At 30.8% G+C, this 19,478-nt stretch overlaps 3 protein-coding genes and 2 long non-coding RNA genes across 9 annotated transcripts; 3 read left to right on the top strand and 2 right to left on the bottom strand.

The window, feature by feature from the left end:
• The first annotated feature begins 1,756 nt into the window (after window positions 1-1,756).
• LOC126657327 (uncharacterized) lies at window positions 1,757-11,758 on the top strand. 3 transcript variants are annotated; one of them, XM_050351996.2, is made up of 5 exons: window positions 1,757-2,020; window positions 2,109-2,318; window positions 9,818-10,114; window positions 10,302-10,493; window positions 11,337-11,758. In XM_050351996.2, the coding sequence occupies exons 1-5, from the start codon at window positions 1,841-1,843 to the stop codon at window positions 11,457-11,459; spliced, it is 1,002 nt and encodes a 333-aa protein (XP_050207953.1). In that variant the 5' UTR covers window positions 1,757-1,840; the 3' UTR covers window positions 11,460-11,758. The 3 variants fall into 3 exon arrangements, with proteins under 3 accessions (XP_050207953.1, XP_050207957.1, XP_050207954.1); XM_050351997.2 differs by lacking the exons at window positions 1,757-2,020; window positions 2,109-2,318 and adding exons at window positions 9,097-9,295; window positions 9,384-9,590; XM_050352000.2 differs by lacking the exon at window positions 10,302-10,493 and having other exon boundaries at window positions 1,758-2,020.
• LOC130015742 (uncharacterized) lies at window positions 2,581-8,311 on the top strand. The gene is made up of 3 exons (XM_056106482.1): window positions 2,581-2,840; window positions 3,051-3,245; window positions 7,824-8,311. Exons 1-3 carry the CDS (start codon window positions 2,619-2,621, stop codon window positions 8,178-8,180), a joined length of 774 nt encoding a protein of 257 aa, XP_055962457.1. The 5' UTR covers window positions 2,581-2,618; the 3' UTR covers window positions 8,181-8,311.
• LOC126657331 (uncharacterized) lies at window positions 4,023-7,116 on the bottom strand. 2 transcript variants are annotated; one of them, XR_007633292.2, is made up of 6 exons: window positions 6,537-7,116; window positions 6,347-6,405; window positions 5,785-5,830; window positions 5,530-5,691; window positions 4,659-4,708; window positions 4,023-4,530 (listed from the first exon to the last, which is right to left on the bottom strand). It is a non-coding gene; the product is annotated as an uncharacterized LOC126657331 (long non-coding RNA). The 2 variants fall into 2 exon arrangements; XR_007633291.2 differs by having other exon boundaries at window positions 5,530-5,661; window positions 6,537-7,106.
• A 1,700-nt stretch (window positions 11,759-13,458) lies between the features above and the next one.
• On the top strand, window positions 13,459-17,099 carry LOC126657325 (uncharacterized). The gene is made up of 5 exons (XM_050351994.2): window positions 13,459-13,660; window positions 13,737-13,940; window positions 14,049-14,345; window positions 14,573-14,767; window positions 16,761-17,099. The coding sequence occupies exons 1-5, from the start codon at window positions 13,481-13,483 to the stop codon at window positions 17,040-17,042; spliced, it is 1,158 nt and encodes a 385-aa protein (XP_050207951.1). The 5' UTR covers window positions 13,459-13,480; the 3' UTR covers window positions 17,043-17,099.
• Window positions 15,668-16,483, bottom strand: LOC126657329 (uncharacterized). 2 transcript variants are annotated; one of them, XR_007633290.2, is made up of 4 exons: window positions 16,260-16,483; window positions 16,109-16,175; window positions 15,950-15,999; window positions 15,668-15,847 (listed from the first exon to the last, which is right to left on the bottom strand). It is a non-coding gene; the product is annotated as an uncharacterized LOC126657329 (long non-coding RNA). The 2 variants fall into 2 exon arrangements; XR_007633289.2 differs by having other exon boundaries at window positions 16,109-16,483.
• Window positions 17,100-19,478: the final 2,379 nt, after the last annotated feature.

Here is a 19,478-nt window from a genome sequence, read left to right as displayed (position 1 = left end):
TTGCTGTTCTTTCTATATGAAAGATTTATTGTTTTTTATGAAGAGTTTGTGAGTCTTCTGTTAGACAGAAAGGGATTGGATCTTATTGTGTTAGAGCGGTTATGTAATTTTGATTTTGTTTTGTAAGGCGATCTACGAATCAAGGTTTATATCTTGTTCCATGTCAGGTCATTAGAAACGGTTATACCTTTTCTGAATTCTTACACCTGTGACTGCTCTTTATTATTAATGAAAGATTATTCGATTGTCAAAAAAAAACTCAACACTGTTGATTTTAAAAATAAGTTGGGAGATAATTAATAAAATCTGATATATTCATTAATTGACTTATAATAAAGTTAAATTTCGAGTTAATTGACTAAAAGTTGCATAATTTTAATCAACATTATATCATTTAGTGACCTCATATACATAAGAGCATGTTGCAAGCTCATAATCGAGCCCTCACAAACTCATATACGAGTGATCATTTATAAACATAAACGAGCCAAAAACCGCTAATTCTAAATTAAGGCTCGGTACATTTAAATAAAAATGAACATATATCATTCTTCGAACTTGTTCTTTGACACTAGCGAACGAGTTCAAACTGAGTTCTTATCGAGTTGAATACTGAACCATTCATGAGCAGTTCGGTTATTTTGTATAGCCCTATGCACAATACAATATATACACATAATATATTTCAACTTTATTTTATTGCAGCACTACGAATTGCGAAGCGAGCAATCAAGAAACAAGCGTTTGACGAACGGTCTTTGCATTAAGAAATTGCAGAAAAAATTAAAAGCCATAGAAAATGACATTCTTTCTTTAGAATTCCACATGGAAGGTGTAAACAGACAAATAAAAGAAGCTTACAACCTCCAATGTTTACTCATAAATCAACACCAAGAGAAGGTAATAATGAATAATAAAAAAATTATTTACTCGTTCCAGTGTAAATTATTATGTTTTTCCAGTAGGTTTATTCTCATATATATATATCAACTAACATAGAATTATTTAATAATTTCTTTGAATACAGGATTGCTGTTATTTCGAACATCTTGCAGCCTTGAGCAACGTCAGAGAAATTATCCAGACGAAAGATGTAACCGTAAGTCTGGACTGTCCGGTGGTTGAGTACAGTGCTGAAAAATATAATTGAAATGATATGGAATCAATACTATAAAAAAATAGTACCGCGTTATTTATTCGTTCCGTCGCATTTAGGATTTTTCTATAGGCTTCCGGTGAGACGGTGGCCAAATTCCAGTTGGTAGAAGAAGAAACTATACAACAAATTGAGCCGTTGAATACTAATAAGTAATAACCGTTGTCTTTGTCTAATGAAAATCCAAATTAATGGACACATTTATTGAAAATCCAAATTTGGTCATTAAACATTGAAAGTTATGGTCAATTCGGCCAATTCAATTTGGTCAGTAAAAAAGTACAGGTTTAACTATGGTTAAGAGTTTCAAAAGTTTAATTTACAGATTAACTGAAATATTTTATATTTATATGTAATTATGATTTTTATAATTTTACTGGTTACACCAAATTAATCGAATTAAGAGACTAATTCGTCTGGTTAAGCTTTGAATTGTTTGAATTTCAGACCAATTTCAAATAAAGTTACTAATTCAGTCATTGCAATTAAAAATAATAAATTAATTTAACTGTAATAAAATTTCTAGCCAAGCCCATGATCAAATTACCACAGTAATTTAAATTTGATTTTACCTTTTTTCCAAAAGAAGCTTCTTGGAGTGGAGTGCAAGACTTGCAGATATAAGTTAATCTCAGACTATTCAAGATTAATAGCTATCAGAATTATCAAAAAAATATAGGTATCATGGAGAATCCGGAACCTAATTCCATCCCATCTGCTCATAATAACGAAAAAAATCCTAATTGCATGCTATGGCCTTGCGAAGACGTAGATTTCAAATGCCAAATTTCGAATTCCGAGAAGATCATTCGCGACATAGATCGGAAACAGACTGAACTCTTCAAGGCCTTAGAAAAAGAAAAGGTATTCATCATTCATTTGCGTATATTCATAATAAAAATTGAATTGAATTTTAGAAACTCGATAACATTCCGATGATTTTTATTAACAGATCTATGAACTAGGCTTTACCTTCACCAGATTGGTGTCTGCATTAGCATCGGGCAGGTCCAATCTATCTTATGAACAGAGGTGTTGCGCTCATCCTCTGAAACAAGTTTTAGAAAAAATAAGTTTCAAGAACAAGATATACCAGGGAAGGGCTATTAAATCGTTCTTACCAGAAGACGAAGACGAAGAAGAAGCACAAGTTAATTTTAAAGTAAGAGTTGAAAATTTAAATGGTTTATCATCAGTGGCGGAACCAGAAATGTTTTATAAGACGAACAATATTGTATAGAAAGTTTGTAAGACGAGCAAAATTAACGATGTGAACATTTTAAAGTGGGAAAAATTACACTATTAAACGTGAGAAACTGCCCACCATAAGCTTTTCCAAAGTCCGTCCCTATTTATCATACATTTATATTGCCTGTTTATTTTGTTAATATGCTGATTGATTATTTTGATTTCGTTGCAAAATTTAGATTTTAAGTTGCGACACGGGAATGGAGATAAGAGTATGGTTGCAGAGAAACGGTTTCTAAAAGAGATCAAACGTAAAAACAGTAGCAATTCTAATGATTTTCTTGAATCCATTAATAAGGGGATTTCATCTGGGCGTAACTGGCCAATGGATCAGCTGGAGTGCAAAAGGGAAAAAGCAATAACTAATGAAACTGTTAAAGGACAGAGTTGGTGGAAATTTTTAGGATCAAAAGAAGAAATTCAGGACAAGATCAATGTAAGTATTTTATCTTTCTATTATAGGTAGTACGGACAATTCATTCAATCAACATGTTCTGTTTCGGAAATATTTCGCCAAACACCAAACTTTATATTTTACATAGAAAATCTTAATATAACACCGTTTCACAGTGTCTGTATCTGTGCTGCCTATTCATGATTTTTATAGATTTTACTGATGTGATGCTTTTCAATTTTCGGTTGGTAGGTGAATGAAAAGCGGGCAGAGAAAATGTTAAAGAAGCGTTTGGAAAATAGATCTCACATTAAGTGTTTGATTAAAAAACTAAAGACCATAGAAAAACATGTAGATTCTATAGAATCCCAGATGGAGCAAGCAAATCGTCGAAAGGAAAAAGCTTACAAGCGCATTTGCTTGCTTATAAAACAGCATGAAGAGAAGGTATTAATTTCATACTTTTTTCATCAAAATAGATTGAACAAAGCGTTATTGCGGTCCCTAAATTTGTGCGTGATTCAATTTATTGACATGTAGAAAAGCAACCGATGTGATCTTTGGTCAATTCACGAATCGATTTAGGATAGATCAGTTAACTGTCAGTTTGGGTTATGAGCGACTTAAAATTAGAGTATATCGCCCCTAATAGATTAAATTTGATTATTGTGAGTCAGTCGATATCCAATGCATAATTCCAGGATAGTGATGACCCTTTGCTCAAAATAGATTTGTAGGGTACAAAACTTCAATCGTATCAACACTACCACATAAGTCACTTTCAGCAACACTAGGTAAGTGTTGTTGTATGTGTAAAAACCATTGCCTTAGGCCTATTGCAACGCTTTTCAATCAGCTACATTTGCGGCCGCTGCAGTAGGTTTTAATAGCTATTGCAGCAGTTTTTTTATACTATTGTAATAGAAAAAAAATCGCTGCAATTTATAACAAAAACAACGGTTTGAAACATCTATTGTAACAGTTTTGTAATGCATTTTTGGCAACATTTATTTTATTAAGGCAACAGTTTGTACAATATTTTAGGCAACATTTATTTTCATAAGGCAACAATTTTTATAATATTATAGACAACATTTGTTTTTGTAAGGCAACAATTTGATATTACTTTAGGCAACACTTATATATACTGATGCAATGGTTTGGCTAAACTTGAAGCAACGGTTTATATAGAACACGCAACAGTTTATATTTAAAGAACAAGAATTAAAAGCGGAAACTATTATTCGCTAAATTTAAAAACATAAAACATTCACTAAAAATGGATAACATAAAATATTTACTAAAATTAGAAGACAGGAACATATTCATAAAATTCAAAGTCTAAAAATATTCCATCCATTACATCACAAAAAAGAAAATGTATTCATCAAACATAACGATTATCCTACAAAACATAACTAGTACTTAATTAGAGGAGCTCTCAATCAAAATTGAGCGCTTTTAGAATCCGAATTTTCACTTGGTTCATCTACTGTCGGATTCACTTGAGACATAATACTTTCAAATAACGCCTTATACCCAGCCATCTCCTTTTCAAAGTGATCTTTCAGTTCTTTTCTTATCTTGTCCGTGATAAATTGCACAAGCTCTTCGGGTACAATTACTGAAGAACTGCATCCTACTCCGTTCTTCAAATTGGTTCTTGTAATCCCTCTTCCATAACAGTGGAAAAAGAATCATTTCCACTGTTTAGGAGCTCCTGCAATTTGGACTGCAACCAAATAAGACAAAATATAGTATCAGAAATATGACAAACTAATAACCAGATCTTGGACTATAATGCTAAAAATGAACATTTAAAACTATTGGTTTTCTTTCTTCCATTTTCCTTGAGTGTACCTTACTCAATATAGTAGGTCCTCTAGTTCTTTTCTCTTTGAGCTCTTTTCCTAAATGGAACAGGCAGAAGATGCAGATTAGGCAGAAGAGCAGGACAAGCATCATTATATATGCCTATACTTTAAGCCATTTTTTAATTACTAAATTTCAGAAAGAAGGAGAAACATCACGATATAAAGGTTTATTGCCTGCATTTAATTACACTCTCCATTATATACATACACATGTAAAAAATCAACAAGCAGCCTAACTGAAACCCATAACTCCTATGTCTAATGACCTGAATGACTAAAAAATGAAAACAATGTAACTTATTAATAGATGAAGATAATAAGTTAGTTAACCAATTGCTTCTGTTACTGGAACTTATTATACAAATGAAAGTAACAGCTTTGCACCCATTACAAACAAAGTTTGCCATTATCTTTGGTCCATCACTCAAAAACCCTTCAAAAGGGGAAAATAAGTGAAGCAGTACAATTACATTTAAACCACAAGTCCAAAAGAATCATAAATACAAGCTGCAAACAAATTAAGTCAAGAACTAAGCACATGCTTGCAACAAACTTAAAACAAATAATACTCATTCAAATTATTTAGAAGAGCTTTACAAATTTTTATATGCATCAACTATTGTTTCTTGACAAATCAATACACCAATTCAAAAAATCCAATGTACGACACACTTAATAAAAGAACAACTGCCCTTTTAACATTGACCAAGTTAACAAAACAACACATGTTCAAAAAAAAACACGAGCCTTTCTTATTACTAACGATTAGTAAGAGAAACTCATGTTAGTTGTTACAATTTTAGTTTTTGGGGAACAAGTGATAGATAAAGAAAATGAAGTAAGGCCATAATACCAACCTGAGCAAAAGAAGAACTGTATATGATAGCTTCTTCTGAATAGACATTTCTTTACTACTTCTCGTAGCTTTGCTTCAACTTCTATGGCTAGGTTGTTCAGCTTGTAAGCCACTTATTAATATTCTTTCGATCCTAAGAATAGCCATATGAGATTCTTCACCACTACACATCATTTAATAATTAAGCAAACAAGACATAACATAACCAAATCAATGTTCCAATCCAGTAGGAGTGGAAAGGAAGAAATTAAATTACCCTAATAACTCTCTCTAGAATAGCATCTCCAATCTCAGACTTGTACCTACAATAAAGAAGAAAAATCAACCAATCATATCCCTTACCATTTTAAGTATATTTTAAATAGCCTAGAAACATAAGAATTCAATTCAATTCTTTTGATTCAAATCATGTATTTGCAAAACTCATAGTTACTAAAACCAATTACTTAGCACAGAGTTAAGATATATTTACATCACTTTTGTCCAATAATATCTAAACAACTAAACTGAATAAGAAGGCAAAAATTAGAACGAGTGTGCTTATCCTACTTCAAGCATCAGCACAATAATATTAAGAATCATTCGTCAAACTTGTTTCTTTTACTTTTTATGCTGCATCTATCTTTAATCAAATGCTACAAGAAAAAGATTACAAATACAATATGGTTATTCGAGGTATTAATTAATAGTGATGAGTGAAGACCATCCGATTCAATTATAAACTTAATTGTTTCAGTATAAATCGAAAAAAACAAATTAGGTTACATTTCAAAATGAAAAACAATTAACAGAGAAGAAAATTAATAGAAACAACTTACTCCTAGGTATAGAATCAGCTGAACCGAAGAAATTAAGATCAATTGCTCCTATCCTTCTTCTGTAACACGAAAAGTTCAGCTTAGTGCTTCAATTTTGGTTTTGGAAGAAACGAGAAAGAAGAGAAACCAAACGAATATAATTGAAATATAAACTTAGACTGTTTAATATATTAGGTCAAATTCAGAAAACCTGAGCAAGGAGCGGGGCGGTAGCGATGGTTGGCCATAGCAAGGAGCGGGGAGGCAGCAACAGGTGGCGACAGAGATGGGAAGGGCGTTGGCGATAGATCGCGGCAGCGAGGTCAGGCCGGGCAGCGGCGATGGCGGCAGCCTTTTCTCTCCCTCTCGCTCTCTGAAATTAGGTTAAATTACAAACTAAATTATATAGAATTAAAGTTTAAAGAAGAAGGAAACTTATTCTTTTTATTGTGATTCTTGTAGATGATTTTTCTCATCAAAGTAAATTTCATGCGCAATATTAATTCTCTTTTTTTGGCCAAATTTTGGTTTCTAAAGAAAATGACAGTTATTTGGTGCAAAATTGTAAAAAAAATTTAACCGAATAAAATTAGTTTTCATCCGTTTTATTAATTTTATCGGATGTCCCCAAAGGACTATCTGTTTTATAAATAAATATATAAAATTGGAAGTAATTCAATAGGTCTTATGAAAAAGACACTTAACTTTAAATAAAAATAAAATGATTAAAAATTCTTCTACAGTCTAAATCTTAAGTGCACTTATCATTAAAATTACTAGATATAATTTTTTTTTCTTCTCAAACAAATGAAAAGAAAAAAAATTGAATAAAAGAAATTTTAGAAGTTAATTTTTTAAGTTTATGAAAAGTGATTTTTATGGAGAAGTAAAAATGGAAAGTTATCTTCTAATAATTTAAAAAGAAAATAAAAATAATAATTGTGTCTATTGTATTTATATAAGATTATGCAACAGTTTAAAAGTGTTGCTAGATTCAGTCAAACTGTTGTATTTTCTTAAACTAATGCAGCAGTTTGTCATGAATGTTGCCTTATATCGTAAAATTTTGAATTTTGTTTATTTCTTTGCAACGGTTTTAAATCGTAACTTTTCTGTTGCCTTATATAAACTATTGCAGCAGTTTCAAAACTGCTGCTAAGTTAGTGTTGCTGAAAGTGACTTATGTGGTAGTGCAAGTTTTTATTCTATGTGTCATTTCAGTAGAAAAACCTTAATTTGTACTGAAAGAGTACACTATATTCCAAGGATATGGCATAGTCTAAGAATATGTTTCATTTGTTCGTCATATCATATCCGAAACTAACGGAAGTACCTCTTCGAAAAAAATATTCGATACGAATTGAAATATAATGCAAAGATTTGATATCACTCAAATTTTGTAACCCTTTGCATCTCCTTTGTGCAAGCTGATAAATTTTATATTTTTCGGATTACTCCTTGGTTATTTCTTGCTTCATGGCCAATAATAATTATTCAGGAATGCTGCTGTTTCGGACATCTATCCGCCTTGAAGAACGTCACACAAGTCGTCAAAAGAATATTTGACCTGCACGAATGTAGCGATCTTAAGCCGGAGTTGGAGCTTAGAACCGAAGAAATATTAAAAATGATAGGATATCGATGGGAATGGAGTAATAGACTAAAACCACCTAGTTTGTTTGTAACTTATAAAGATGTAGTTAATGGAAAAGTGAAGAAAATAACGAGGCTAGAAGTGCCTGTGAGACGGTGGATGGATTACGGCATTGATATGAGTACCGGTGAGACGGTGGGTAGACCGGTCCAAATAGATCATCATTATGAAAAGAATTATTATTGGTCTCCGCTGAAATGAAACCCTTATCGAGCAGGGTCTTGTATGATTTCTGTTTTTAATTAATATGTTATTAAATTTTGAAAAACTGTCAATTCATGACATAAAATTTGTGATGGAATTATAATGGATTTTTGGTGATTTTGTAAGAATTTGTAACAGAAAGTGTTGTTCTATTTCCGTTATTAAGGGTGCGGATGGCACATGTAGGTTCTAAGTGTGGTTGTATGCATGTTTTCAGGATAAATAATCTTGAAGGTATTCTAACTATTATAGTTTTTGATTCGTTTCAATTTAGTTATTCAAGATTATTAGTTAGTCAAAATGCAAAAACTATAATAGTTATTCAAGATTATTGAACTTGAAGGTATTGAAGGTTCTAAGACAGATTCGTTTCAATTTAGTTATTGAACTTTTAGTTTTCTTCAATTTGATTTACTAAATACTAATTTAGTCTCAACAATAAGTTTTCTGTTAAAAAAATATACATAATATCCACATTTTACTTTTATGTTTTGGCTTAATTACTTAAAAATTACTCACGTTAGATTTTTTTTCTTTCGTTTATCCCGACGTAGGAACAAAACCAATTGTACCCTTATTTGTAATTTTGTATTTCGAAAAGTTTAAATAATCATTCACTTTTAGCCTATATTGTAATTAGACGTTAATCTTATTATAGCACCAAAACACCATTTTTCCTCAAAAAATTCAACTACTAACATTTATTTAATTTATATTATTTATCAATAATTATAATTATTCAATAATGAAACCGACCATTTACCCACCCCCTAGCCAAGCCCATGATCAAATTACCACAGTAATTTAAATTTGATTTTATCCTTTTTCCAAAAGAAGTTTCTTGGAGTGCAGTGCAAGACTCTTGCAGGTATAAAATCTCAGACTATTCAAGATTAAATAGCTATCAGAATTATCAAAAAAATATAGGTATCATGGAGAATCCGGAACCTAATTCCATCTCATCTGCTCATAATAACGAGGGAAATCCTAATTGCATGCTATGGCCCTGCGAAAACGAAGATTTCAAATGCGAAATTTCAAATTCCGAGAAGATCATTCGCGACATAGATCAGAAACATAATGAACTCTCTAAGACCTTAGAGAAAGAAAAGGTATTCCATCTTTCATTCGCGTATATGCGTAAAAGATTGAATTGAATTTTAGAAACTCGATAACAATTCTGATGATTTTTATTAACAGATCGATCATCTTGAATGGGCAAGATCGCTATCTTTTTTACGATCTGGTCCGGGCGATATATCTCATGGACAGAAGTATCTGGCTCATCCTCTGAAACAGGTTTTAGAAAAACTAAGTTTCAAGAACAATACGTACCACGGAAGAGCTATTAAATCGTTCTTATCAAAAGAAGACGAAGAAAAAGGAGAAGCACAAGTTAATTTTAAAGTAAGATTGAAAATTTAAATTGTTTATGATTTGAATTTTTATTATAAGATGAGTAAGATTATTTGAAAGTTTGTAAGATGGGCAGGTAATGCTATGAATTTTAAGGCGGAAAACTATACTATTAAACGTCTGCCCACCATAAGCTCTCCCTAATTCCGCTCATGTTTAAAATATATTGCTTGTTTTTTTTGTTGATCTGCTGATTGATTATTTCGATATTGATGCAGAATTTAGATTTTAAGATGCAACATGGAAATGGAAACAAGAATATGGTTGCGAAGAAACGGTTTCTACAGGAGATCAAACGTAAAAACAGTAGCAATTCTAATGATTTTCTTGAATCGATTAATAAGGAGATTTCATTATGGCGCTACGGTTATGACAACATAGATGCAAAAACTCGCAGTCAAAAGATGAAAGAGTTGGAGTTCAAGAGGGATATAGCAATAACTAATGCTACTGTAAAAGGACAGAGTTGGTGGAAATTTTTAGGATCAAAAGAAGAAATTCAAGACAAAATCAATGTAAGTAATTAATATTTCAATTCTAGGTAGTATGGACAGTTCTCAATCAACATGTTCCATTCCAGAAACATTACAGACATGAAACTTCACTTTTTACATCAGAAACTTCAAAATAACATTGTTTTGCCGTGCCTGTGTCCGTGCTATCTATTTTACTGATGTGATGTTTTTCAATTTTCTTTGGTAGATGAATGAAAAGCATGTAGAGAAGTTGATAAACAGGCGTTTGCATAGTAGATCTTACAAGTTTTGGATTAAAAAACTGAAGACCATAGAAAGACAAGTTGATTCTATAGAATCGCAGATGGAACAAGCAAAGCGTCGAAAAGAAAAAGCTTACAAGCACATTTGCTTACTTATAAAACAGCATGAAGAGAAGGTATCATTAATTTCATATTTTTCATCAAAATAGATTGAACAAAACGTTATTGCGGTTCCTAAATTTGTGCGTGATTTAATCAAATCGCATGTATCAATTAGGATAGGTCAATTAACTCCCAAATTGGATTATGAATGACTTAAAATTAGAGTATATTGCCCCTAATTGATTATATTTGATGAGAGTGAGTTACTTGATATCCGAAGCATAATTTCAGGATTATGATGACCCTTTGCTCAAAATAGATTTGCAGGGTAGAAAGCTTTGAAGGAGTACCATAATTTTAACTTTTATTTCATATCAACGTGTTCCAAAAAAATTAGGTCAAAACAAAGTTAAATTAAATATTTTGAAGTCACCGAATTATAACCTTTTTACATATAGGTTGCCAAATTAGAAAAAAGTAACAAGAAGGTTACCAAACTAGTAAATGAATTTATCTATCCACATATTTAGTGTCTTTAGCAAATATACCACGATTTTTAAATCTTATAAATTTGGTCCATCATCTTTTCAGTTTTTATCAAGTATATCCATGATTCGTTTTGATATAATATTATATGGTGTAATGTTATATGTCCGTATGTTAATATATATATATAAAATTTCTCCTTACAGTTGACAAAAGTTTAAAAGACGGTGAATTAAACTAGCAAGATTTAAAAATTGTGATATATTTGACAAAAACGTTAAAATTATGGGTATAAAATTTCATTTTTTGCCTATTATGTTTCTCCCATTTGTTTGTTCTCATAAAATAAAAATATTTTTTGCACTTCATGTAATTTCAATATCAACTTACATAGATATGATATATTTGTTTATTAGTTTCTTTGAATCCAGGACTGCTGTTGTTTCGAACATCTTGCAACCTTGAACAATGCCAGAGAAATCATCCAGAAGAAAGATGTAACCGCGACTCCGGACCGTCCGGCGGTTGAGTACAGTGCAGAAAACACTATTTAAATGATGGAAAACAGAAATGGAATCAATTCTACAAGAATTATAGTACCGCATGATTTACTCATTCTGTTGCATTTAGGGTTTTTCTCTAAAGTTCCAATGAGAAACTGGCCAAAAAGAGACTGTAATTTGGTCCAATGGACAACACTATAGTAAACTTACTTTACCATATACGCAAGGAAGGAGCCAAGTGGGGGCTAGCAGGGGAATTAGCCCCCTCAAAATTTTATATTTAGCTTTTTTCATCCTCATGAAACTTTTTCCTTTAGCTTTTTTGACCCTTCATTTTTTTAACTTTTATGTCATTCTAACTATTTAATTTTTCCTTTTTTAATCTCTTTAAAAATAAATTCAAGCTTCGTCCTTACTCCTTACATACCAGTTGTAAAATTCTCCATTAGACACATGACACGTGCGTTATTAAATGAAAATAAGCAATATACACTCTTGTTGCAAGCTGTGGCATATTGACTACTTTTACATTGCATATAATTCTTATCATTGTCGAGGTGGAACGATAAAGTAAAATGTTCATTAAATTGAATTAACCAATTTAATCAATATATTTTAATTAAGTTTGAATATTTTTATATAATTTAGTTAATTTGATCCAATCCATCAAAAAAATCAAAAAAATATGATTAAATGTTTTTAAAAATTGAACTAAATTAATCAAATATTTTACATTTATTAAAGAACATCCAACTTTTAGATCTCTTTGACCTAATATCCCAAAAACCTCAACCTTTTAATTTCTTTCCAATTTCACCCAAATATTGTAAAATCACCAATAGTACCAAATTCACTCCTTTCACTTGCAATTGTATCCACAAGTATATATATATATATATATATATATATATATATATATATATATATATATATATATATATATATATATATATATATAGAGATTTTTCTAAAAAAAATTCGAATGAAAAAGAGTCCTTTCGGTGCAATTGAAACCCAAAAGTGTGAAATTTAGATATAATTGACGATTTTATAGTGTTAGGGTGATTGAAAAAGGAAAAAGATCGAAGTTTTTTTACGGCGCTCTCTTTTTAATTATATTAAAACCTGTAAAATTATCAATTTTGTCCAAATTTTGACCTTTCATTTTTAAATAGACCGAATTCTGTAAATTTGACTCTTTTAACTCGGAATAAAATAAAAAGAGACAACTGTGAGTAATTGTGAGTACAACTGAAACTGAAACTGGAAGATGCAGATATAGACGAAAATGAGAGTTCTACAAAAAGAGACAAAAGGGTGGATGTTATTAAGACATTTACCTACATTTAATTATTATATATGAAAAAACTACAATTACTTATTTTTAGCCTATTTTGTCCATTTCACCATTAGATGGACGTAGTACAAATTCATCCAGTGGTGATAAAAGAATAAAGTAAGATTTATTTTGTAAAAAATAAAATAACCATAAAAGGAGGTATTTTTGAAAGAAAAAAGAAACCCATATAGATATCCATTTTACTAATTTAATCGAATTAACCAAAATAACTCACTTGTTGATTTTAGATTAAATTATTGGATTCAGATTCCTTCAAATTCATTTTGAACTTGAGGGGGTCATGTTCACGATGTACACTCTTCATTGCAAAATGAACGGTGTAGATTAAAAAGGTATAATTTTAATTAAATTAATCTACACCCCTTTGTTTACAATGAAGGGTGTAAATCGTGAACATGATCATCTCAAGTTCAAATGAACTTGAGGTCTCTCAATCCAAAATTATTAGTTCGGTCAGTCCTATTAAAAAGATAAAATAATTCAATTAATTTGATTTTTGTCAAATCGACGGTTCTAAATCAAACCTAGTAAATTGATCACTCTCTACCGAAGCCCATAATTTTTTTTACCAAAGTAATTAAAATTGATTTTATCCTTTTCTCCATATTTCTTTTCTTGGAGTGGAGTGCAAGTTCTCTTGCAGGTATAAAATCTGAGAATGTACGATCCATTGTCCAAGATTATTTTCCATCAGAATTATCAAAAAAATATAATGGAGAATTCGGAAGCAAATTCCATCCCATCTGCTCATAATAACGAAGAAAACCCTAATTGCATGCTATGGCCCTGTCAAGACGCGGATTTCAAATGCCAAATTTCAAAATCCGAGAAGATCATTCACGACGTAGATCGGAAACAGACTGAACTCCTCAAGGCTTTAAAGAGAAAAAAGGTATTCACATTACAATTTTGATAGTAATTGCTCATTTGTGCATGCGTAAATTAATTCTGATGATTTTTATCGACAGATCGACGAACTAGGCTTGGCATTCACAAGTTTACAATCTGCTTTAGAATCGGATTGGTACCTAATAATGCACGGCAATAACCAGCTATTAGAACAGATTTTAGACAAAATAAGTTTCAGGAACAAGATATATCAGGGAAGAGCAATTAGATCGTTCTTATCAGAAGACGACGAAGAAAAAGAAGAAGCACAAGTTAATTTTAAAGTACGAGTTTAAAATTTCAAATGTTTATCATATATATTGCTCGTTTTTTGTTAAACTGCGGATTGATTATTTTGATTTTGTTGTCGCTCGATGATTAAATTTAATCAGAATTTAGATTTTAAACTGCGACATGGGAATGGAAATAAGAGCATGGCTGCAGAGAAACGATTTTTAAAGGAGATCAAACGCAAAAACAGTAGCAATTCTAATGATTTTCTTGAATCGATTAATAAGGAGATTTCATTATGGCGTTACGGTTATGACAACATAGATGCAAAAACTCGCAGTCAAAAGATGAAAGAGTTGGAGTTCAAGAGGGATATAGCAATAACTAATGCTACTGTAAAAGGACAGAGTTGGTGGAAATTTCTAGGATCAAAAGAAGAAATACAAGAAAGAATCAATGTAAGTATTTTATATTTCTATTCGAGGTAGTACGGACAGTTTATTCAATCAACATGTCCTGATTCGGAAACATTTTGGAAACTTGACGTTTCATACACGAAAATTTATTTTTTACATAGGAAACCCCAAAATAGCATCGTTTTGCCATGTTTATGTCGGTGCTACTTATTCATGATTGTTATTTTTTCAATACATTGATGTGATGCTTTTCAATTTTTGATTTGCAGTACAAAGAATATCGTGTGGAACAAATAACAAAGAAGCGTTTGAAAAATAGATCTCACATTAAGTCTTTGATCAATAGACTCAAGACTGTAGAAAAGTATGTTGTTTCTCTAGAATCCCAGATGGAACAAGCAAAGTGTCGAAAGGAAGAAGCTTACAAGCGTATATGCTTACTTGTAAAACATCATGAAGATAAGGTATCGATTTCTTACTTTTTTTGTCAAAATAAATTGAACAACGGGTCATCGCGGCTTCTAAATTTACGCGGGAGGTTATTTTAACTCACATGTAGTAATTTTTTAATCAATTAACGTAGGTCAGTTAACTCTGAAATTGAATCAGTTCGTGAATGCGTTGATTTTGTACGAATTTAGGGTTAATTAACTTAAAATTTAAAATTATTGTCCCTAATTGATTAAAATTGTTAAATGTGAGTTAATTACCGATGCATAATATAACCGCGATGACTTTTTGCTCAAATTAAATTTCCATGGTAAAGAGTTTAATTTAGTGGCATCCAATTTTATTCTATGTTCCAGTTCAGTAGAAACAAACTTTAATTATTATTGGAGTACCAAAGTTTTAACTTTTATTTCAAATCAAAGAGTTATACTTTTTAGGGCATGATAAGTTAAATGTCAGTTGGCCTTTATCATATTCTAAGAAAATATATGTTCCATTTAATCGCCATATCATATCGGAAAAACTAATGAAGTACGATTTTTTTTTAAAAAGAAATTAATAGTATTTCGATATAAATCAAAGTTTTGGTACCAATTAAATTGAAATATAATGCAAAGATTTGATACCACTCAAATTTTAACCCTATTTTTGTGTCTCCTGTGCAAGCTAACATATTCTTATATATTTTTCCTCTGACTCTTTGATTAATTCCTGGTTAGGGGTGAGCTCGGTTCGGTTCGGTTCGGTTCGGTTCGCAAATCTTCCGAACCAAACCAAACCACCCCTATAAAATTAAAACCAAATTTTAGTAATGCGGTCTGCGGTTTTTTCGGTTCGGTTAACCGAAATATCGGTTTTTTGCGGTTCGGTTCGGTTGGTTAACCGAATTTAAAACATATAAAATTTTAATCAAATTCTAAATAAGAGAATTTCTAATTACATAAATGAAAAATATGGTTAATTACATTCATTAATATTCAATAAATTATTTTACAAATTTAATCAGTCTCTAAAACTAAACTAATCAACAAACAAAAACTTTATAATTTTTCAATGCATAAAGTAAGAATGAAAACCAAGAAATCTCCTGGCTCCTGCAAATATTAAAAATAAAAATTAGTTATAATCAGCCATGAAAATGGAAGACAACAAATAAATATCAAAATAAACTAGAAACTAAAAATTGCACAGAATACCTTAAAAAACCTAGAAATAAAACCCAAAGTTTTGCCTTAAACTGAACCTCCTGTAAAAATTAAAAACCAAAAATTAATTATAAACAATCCTTATAATGACAAAGTAACAAATTTATATTCAAAAATTAACAAAAAGTTAACGAAAATTCAGAAATTTACCTAAAATACGCTACGAAATTAATCAAAATTCGCATAAACATCAACTCTTTTTGTTGAAATACCAGATCTACGATAATAAAACAATAGAAAAAAGTTAGATGGATATAAACTTTAATTGATAAAAAAATATAAATAATAATAGATCCTGAACTTGTTGATAGTTCGAACAGAAAAAGATGAAAAATGGTCGATTTCCTAATCTCAGAACGTGTAAATCCATTTACATAGAACAATAAGAGATGAAGGATTTGAAAAGTGGCTTTTGAAATTGAATTTGGAAGAATCAGATGTAACAATAGAGAAGAGAGGAAGGGTTTGATGGGGATTGATGGGGAGTCAAGTTTGAGGAACGGCTCAGAGGGTAAAAATTAGGGTTAGATGTTTTAAAGAGGGTATTTATAGGACTTCATTAATTTATCAAAACGACGTAGTTTTGACTACTTCGGTTTTCGGTTCGGTTCGGTTAACCGAGCCTAAAAACCAAACCAACACCGAAAACCGAAATTTTCAGAATCTATACACCAAACCACTCCACATAAACCATTCTAACCACTCCATAATTTTTTTCGGTTCGGTTCGGTCCGGATTTTCGGTTTGGTTCGGTTTTTGCTCACCCCTATTCCTGGTTTATGACTTGTTAATAATTATTCAGGAATGTTGCTGTTTCGGACATCTTTCAGCCTTGAACAATGTCACAGAAGTTGCCAAAAGAATTTTTGACCCGCTCGAGGAATATACTAATCTTAAGCCGGAGTTAGAGTATAGAACCGATCAAATAATCGAAATGATAGCATGTCGATGTCGAATGAGTTCTAAACTAGAAAGAGTGGCACCTAGTATGATAATTGTTAGAGATGTATTTTATGGAAAAAATGTGAAGAAATTAGTGTTACTAGAAGTGCCGGTGAGACGTTGGATAGATCTATCAAAATAGATTTTAGACAATTTAATTATCTGCCTCACTGAAAATAAAGGTCTTATTGGAAACAATTGCAAATTTCTCAGAGTGTTATATTATTTCCGTTTTTAATGCATTTTTAATATACAAATTTTTTTAATTTGTGACGGAAATGTGATGGATTAATGATGAATTTTTTAAAATTTGAGCCAAAAACTATCGTCTTAATTCTGTTATAATTTTCATCACAAATTTGACCGTTTGAGAGTTTTTTTAAGTATAGATTAAGGTTGCGGAGATGGCACATATAGATTCTAAGTATGGTTCATGTTCCCAGTAGTGCTTGCTTGCCAAATTTCTGTGATATTATCAGAAATAGCCACTTGCATTTGTGATAAAAGTGCACAAAAATATAACCGAATTTTAATGAATTATTAATTTTATTACATTTGATGCTTGACTCAGTTGGCCAAACTCTAATGATACATGTATGAGTTTGAGGGTTCGACCCTCAACACTGACGGACAGTATGCCTATTTAAAAAATATATAACATTAACTCCCGCTAACCGCCGTAACAATTAAAGTAGACTATCTTTGACAAAAAAAATTAATTTTTATTTTTGATATTTTAAGAAGATATTTTTATAAACTGCCCACTTTTTTTCAAATAATGCCAAAAATACGTGTCGACAATAGTTTTTGGAGTCAACACTTTTCAATGTAATAAAATTGCATTTTTAGATGAAGATTTTGATCCAAATAATTTTTAGAGATAAAGAATTATTAGATGTTTTCAAATTTATGTTTTTTTTTAATTTAAATTCAATATAATTATTTGATATGCATGTGTATTAAATCACATACATATCAATCTGGCTAAAAAAAATGTAAGATTTTTAACATGACGTATGAGACTATGTATATGTGTTCTTAAATTCATTTGATTTACATTTGGTTAAAATTTTGAAGAACTGAATTTGCTATAGACTTGTTGCAGATGCATGTGAAAATTAATCAAAAGTTTGAGAACATAGAGTTATTCGATTTAGTATGCATGATTGAGTTATATTTGGCTAAGTTTTGGGAGGAAATTACACCCTATACATCAAATACTCTAAATGTATACAATAATGACTCAAGAAATAAAAAAATGCAAAATTCTCTCATTTGTTTTAAATAGTTTTCAGCTATACCTCAAAATATTTTTATCCCCTTTCTACCCTTCCCTGTCTTCTCACAGTTGTCAAGCACTACACCAGTTGATACCTCTTCTTATACCCAAGTTTCCCGTTTATGCTCCGACGATTATGGACTATTCTCCGCCGACCGCGTTTAGGCCGCCGACCTCCGTGTAGCCTCTGTCGACTGTTATTTAGGCTTCGCCGACCGCCGTTTGGCCCCGACACCGTACTTCAAAAGCTCAACTTCTGTTTATAATTAGATTTGAATTTTTTCACTTTGGAAAATAAAAATGGACGGAGAAAACCTATTTTGACAGAGATGGAAGAATTTCTGAAAAAATGTGTGATGGTGAAATTGGTTCAAGTTTTGGGGCCGCGAAGCAGACAAGCAACCTCTTCATCACTTTTTGATTCATCACTTTTTGATTATTATTTTCTTTGATCTTTGAAACCCATATGCCATAAGGTCTTCGTCTAAATCTGATTTTTTTTTTTGGTTATACATTTGATTTTGCATTCCTTTAGGTGCTTTTGAGATGTGTACTTCATTTTTAATGGAAGACAAAAAGAATTAGTTTGATTTTTGATAATTAAATGTTAATTGGTGCATTAGCTGTCATGTTAATATTAGCAGTTGGATACTTGGATGCCTCATCTGTATAAATATTAATAAACATATGAAATTGGTTCTTAGTTTATCATGTAAAATTTGTAAATAAAAGGTTAGTATTTCATTTCTATTTTAATAATTATCATAAACTTAAGTAATAATAATTATCAAATGATTAAAAAATATATTATGAAAATATTCTTTGATTTGGAACTATAAAGCCAACAAGTTTGAACAAATTTAAAATTTATATTTAATCCAGTTATAGGAAATTTAAAAATATACTTTAATTTTTTTGAAGTATAATTAAATTTAAAAAATCAACTAAATATCAACTGAGAATCAACTAAATATCAACTAAAAATTAACTAAATAGCAACTGAATAACAACCAAATATAAACCGAATATTAATTGGCTATTATTTTTCTTCCGCAAGACAAATACTGTTGCCCCCCCCCCCCTTCTTACGATTGATAAGTGTCGAGTTCAACCAAATGTCGACCAAAGATCAACCAAAAATCAACCAAAAATTAACCAAATGTCAACCAAAAATCAACCAAATGTTCACCGAAAATCAACCAAATATCAACTAGAGAACAATTAAATGTCAACCGAAAATCAAATGTCAACTGAAGATCGACCGAAAATCAACCAAAAATCAACCGAAGATCAACCAAA

The sequence above is a fragment of the Mercurialis annua genome, linkage group LG7, assembly GCF_937616625.2.
Source record: "Mercurialis annua linkage group LG7, ddMerAnnu1.2, whole genome shotgun sequence".
Lineage (NCBI taxonomy): Eukaryota > Viridiplantae > Streptophyta > Magnoliopsida > Malpighiales > Euphorbiaceae > Mercurialis > Mercurialis annua.
The sequence above is the reverse complement of the archived record's forward strand: the minus strand, read 5'-3'. Positions and strand labels throughout refer to the sequence as shown.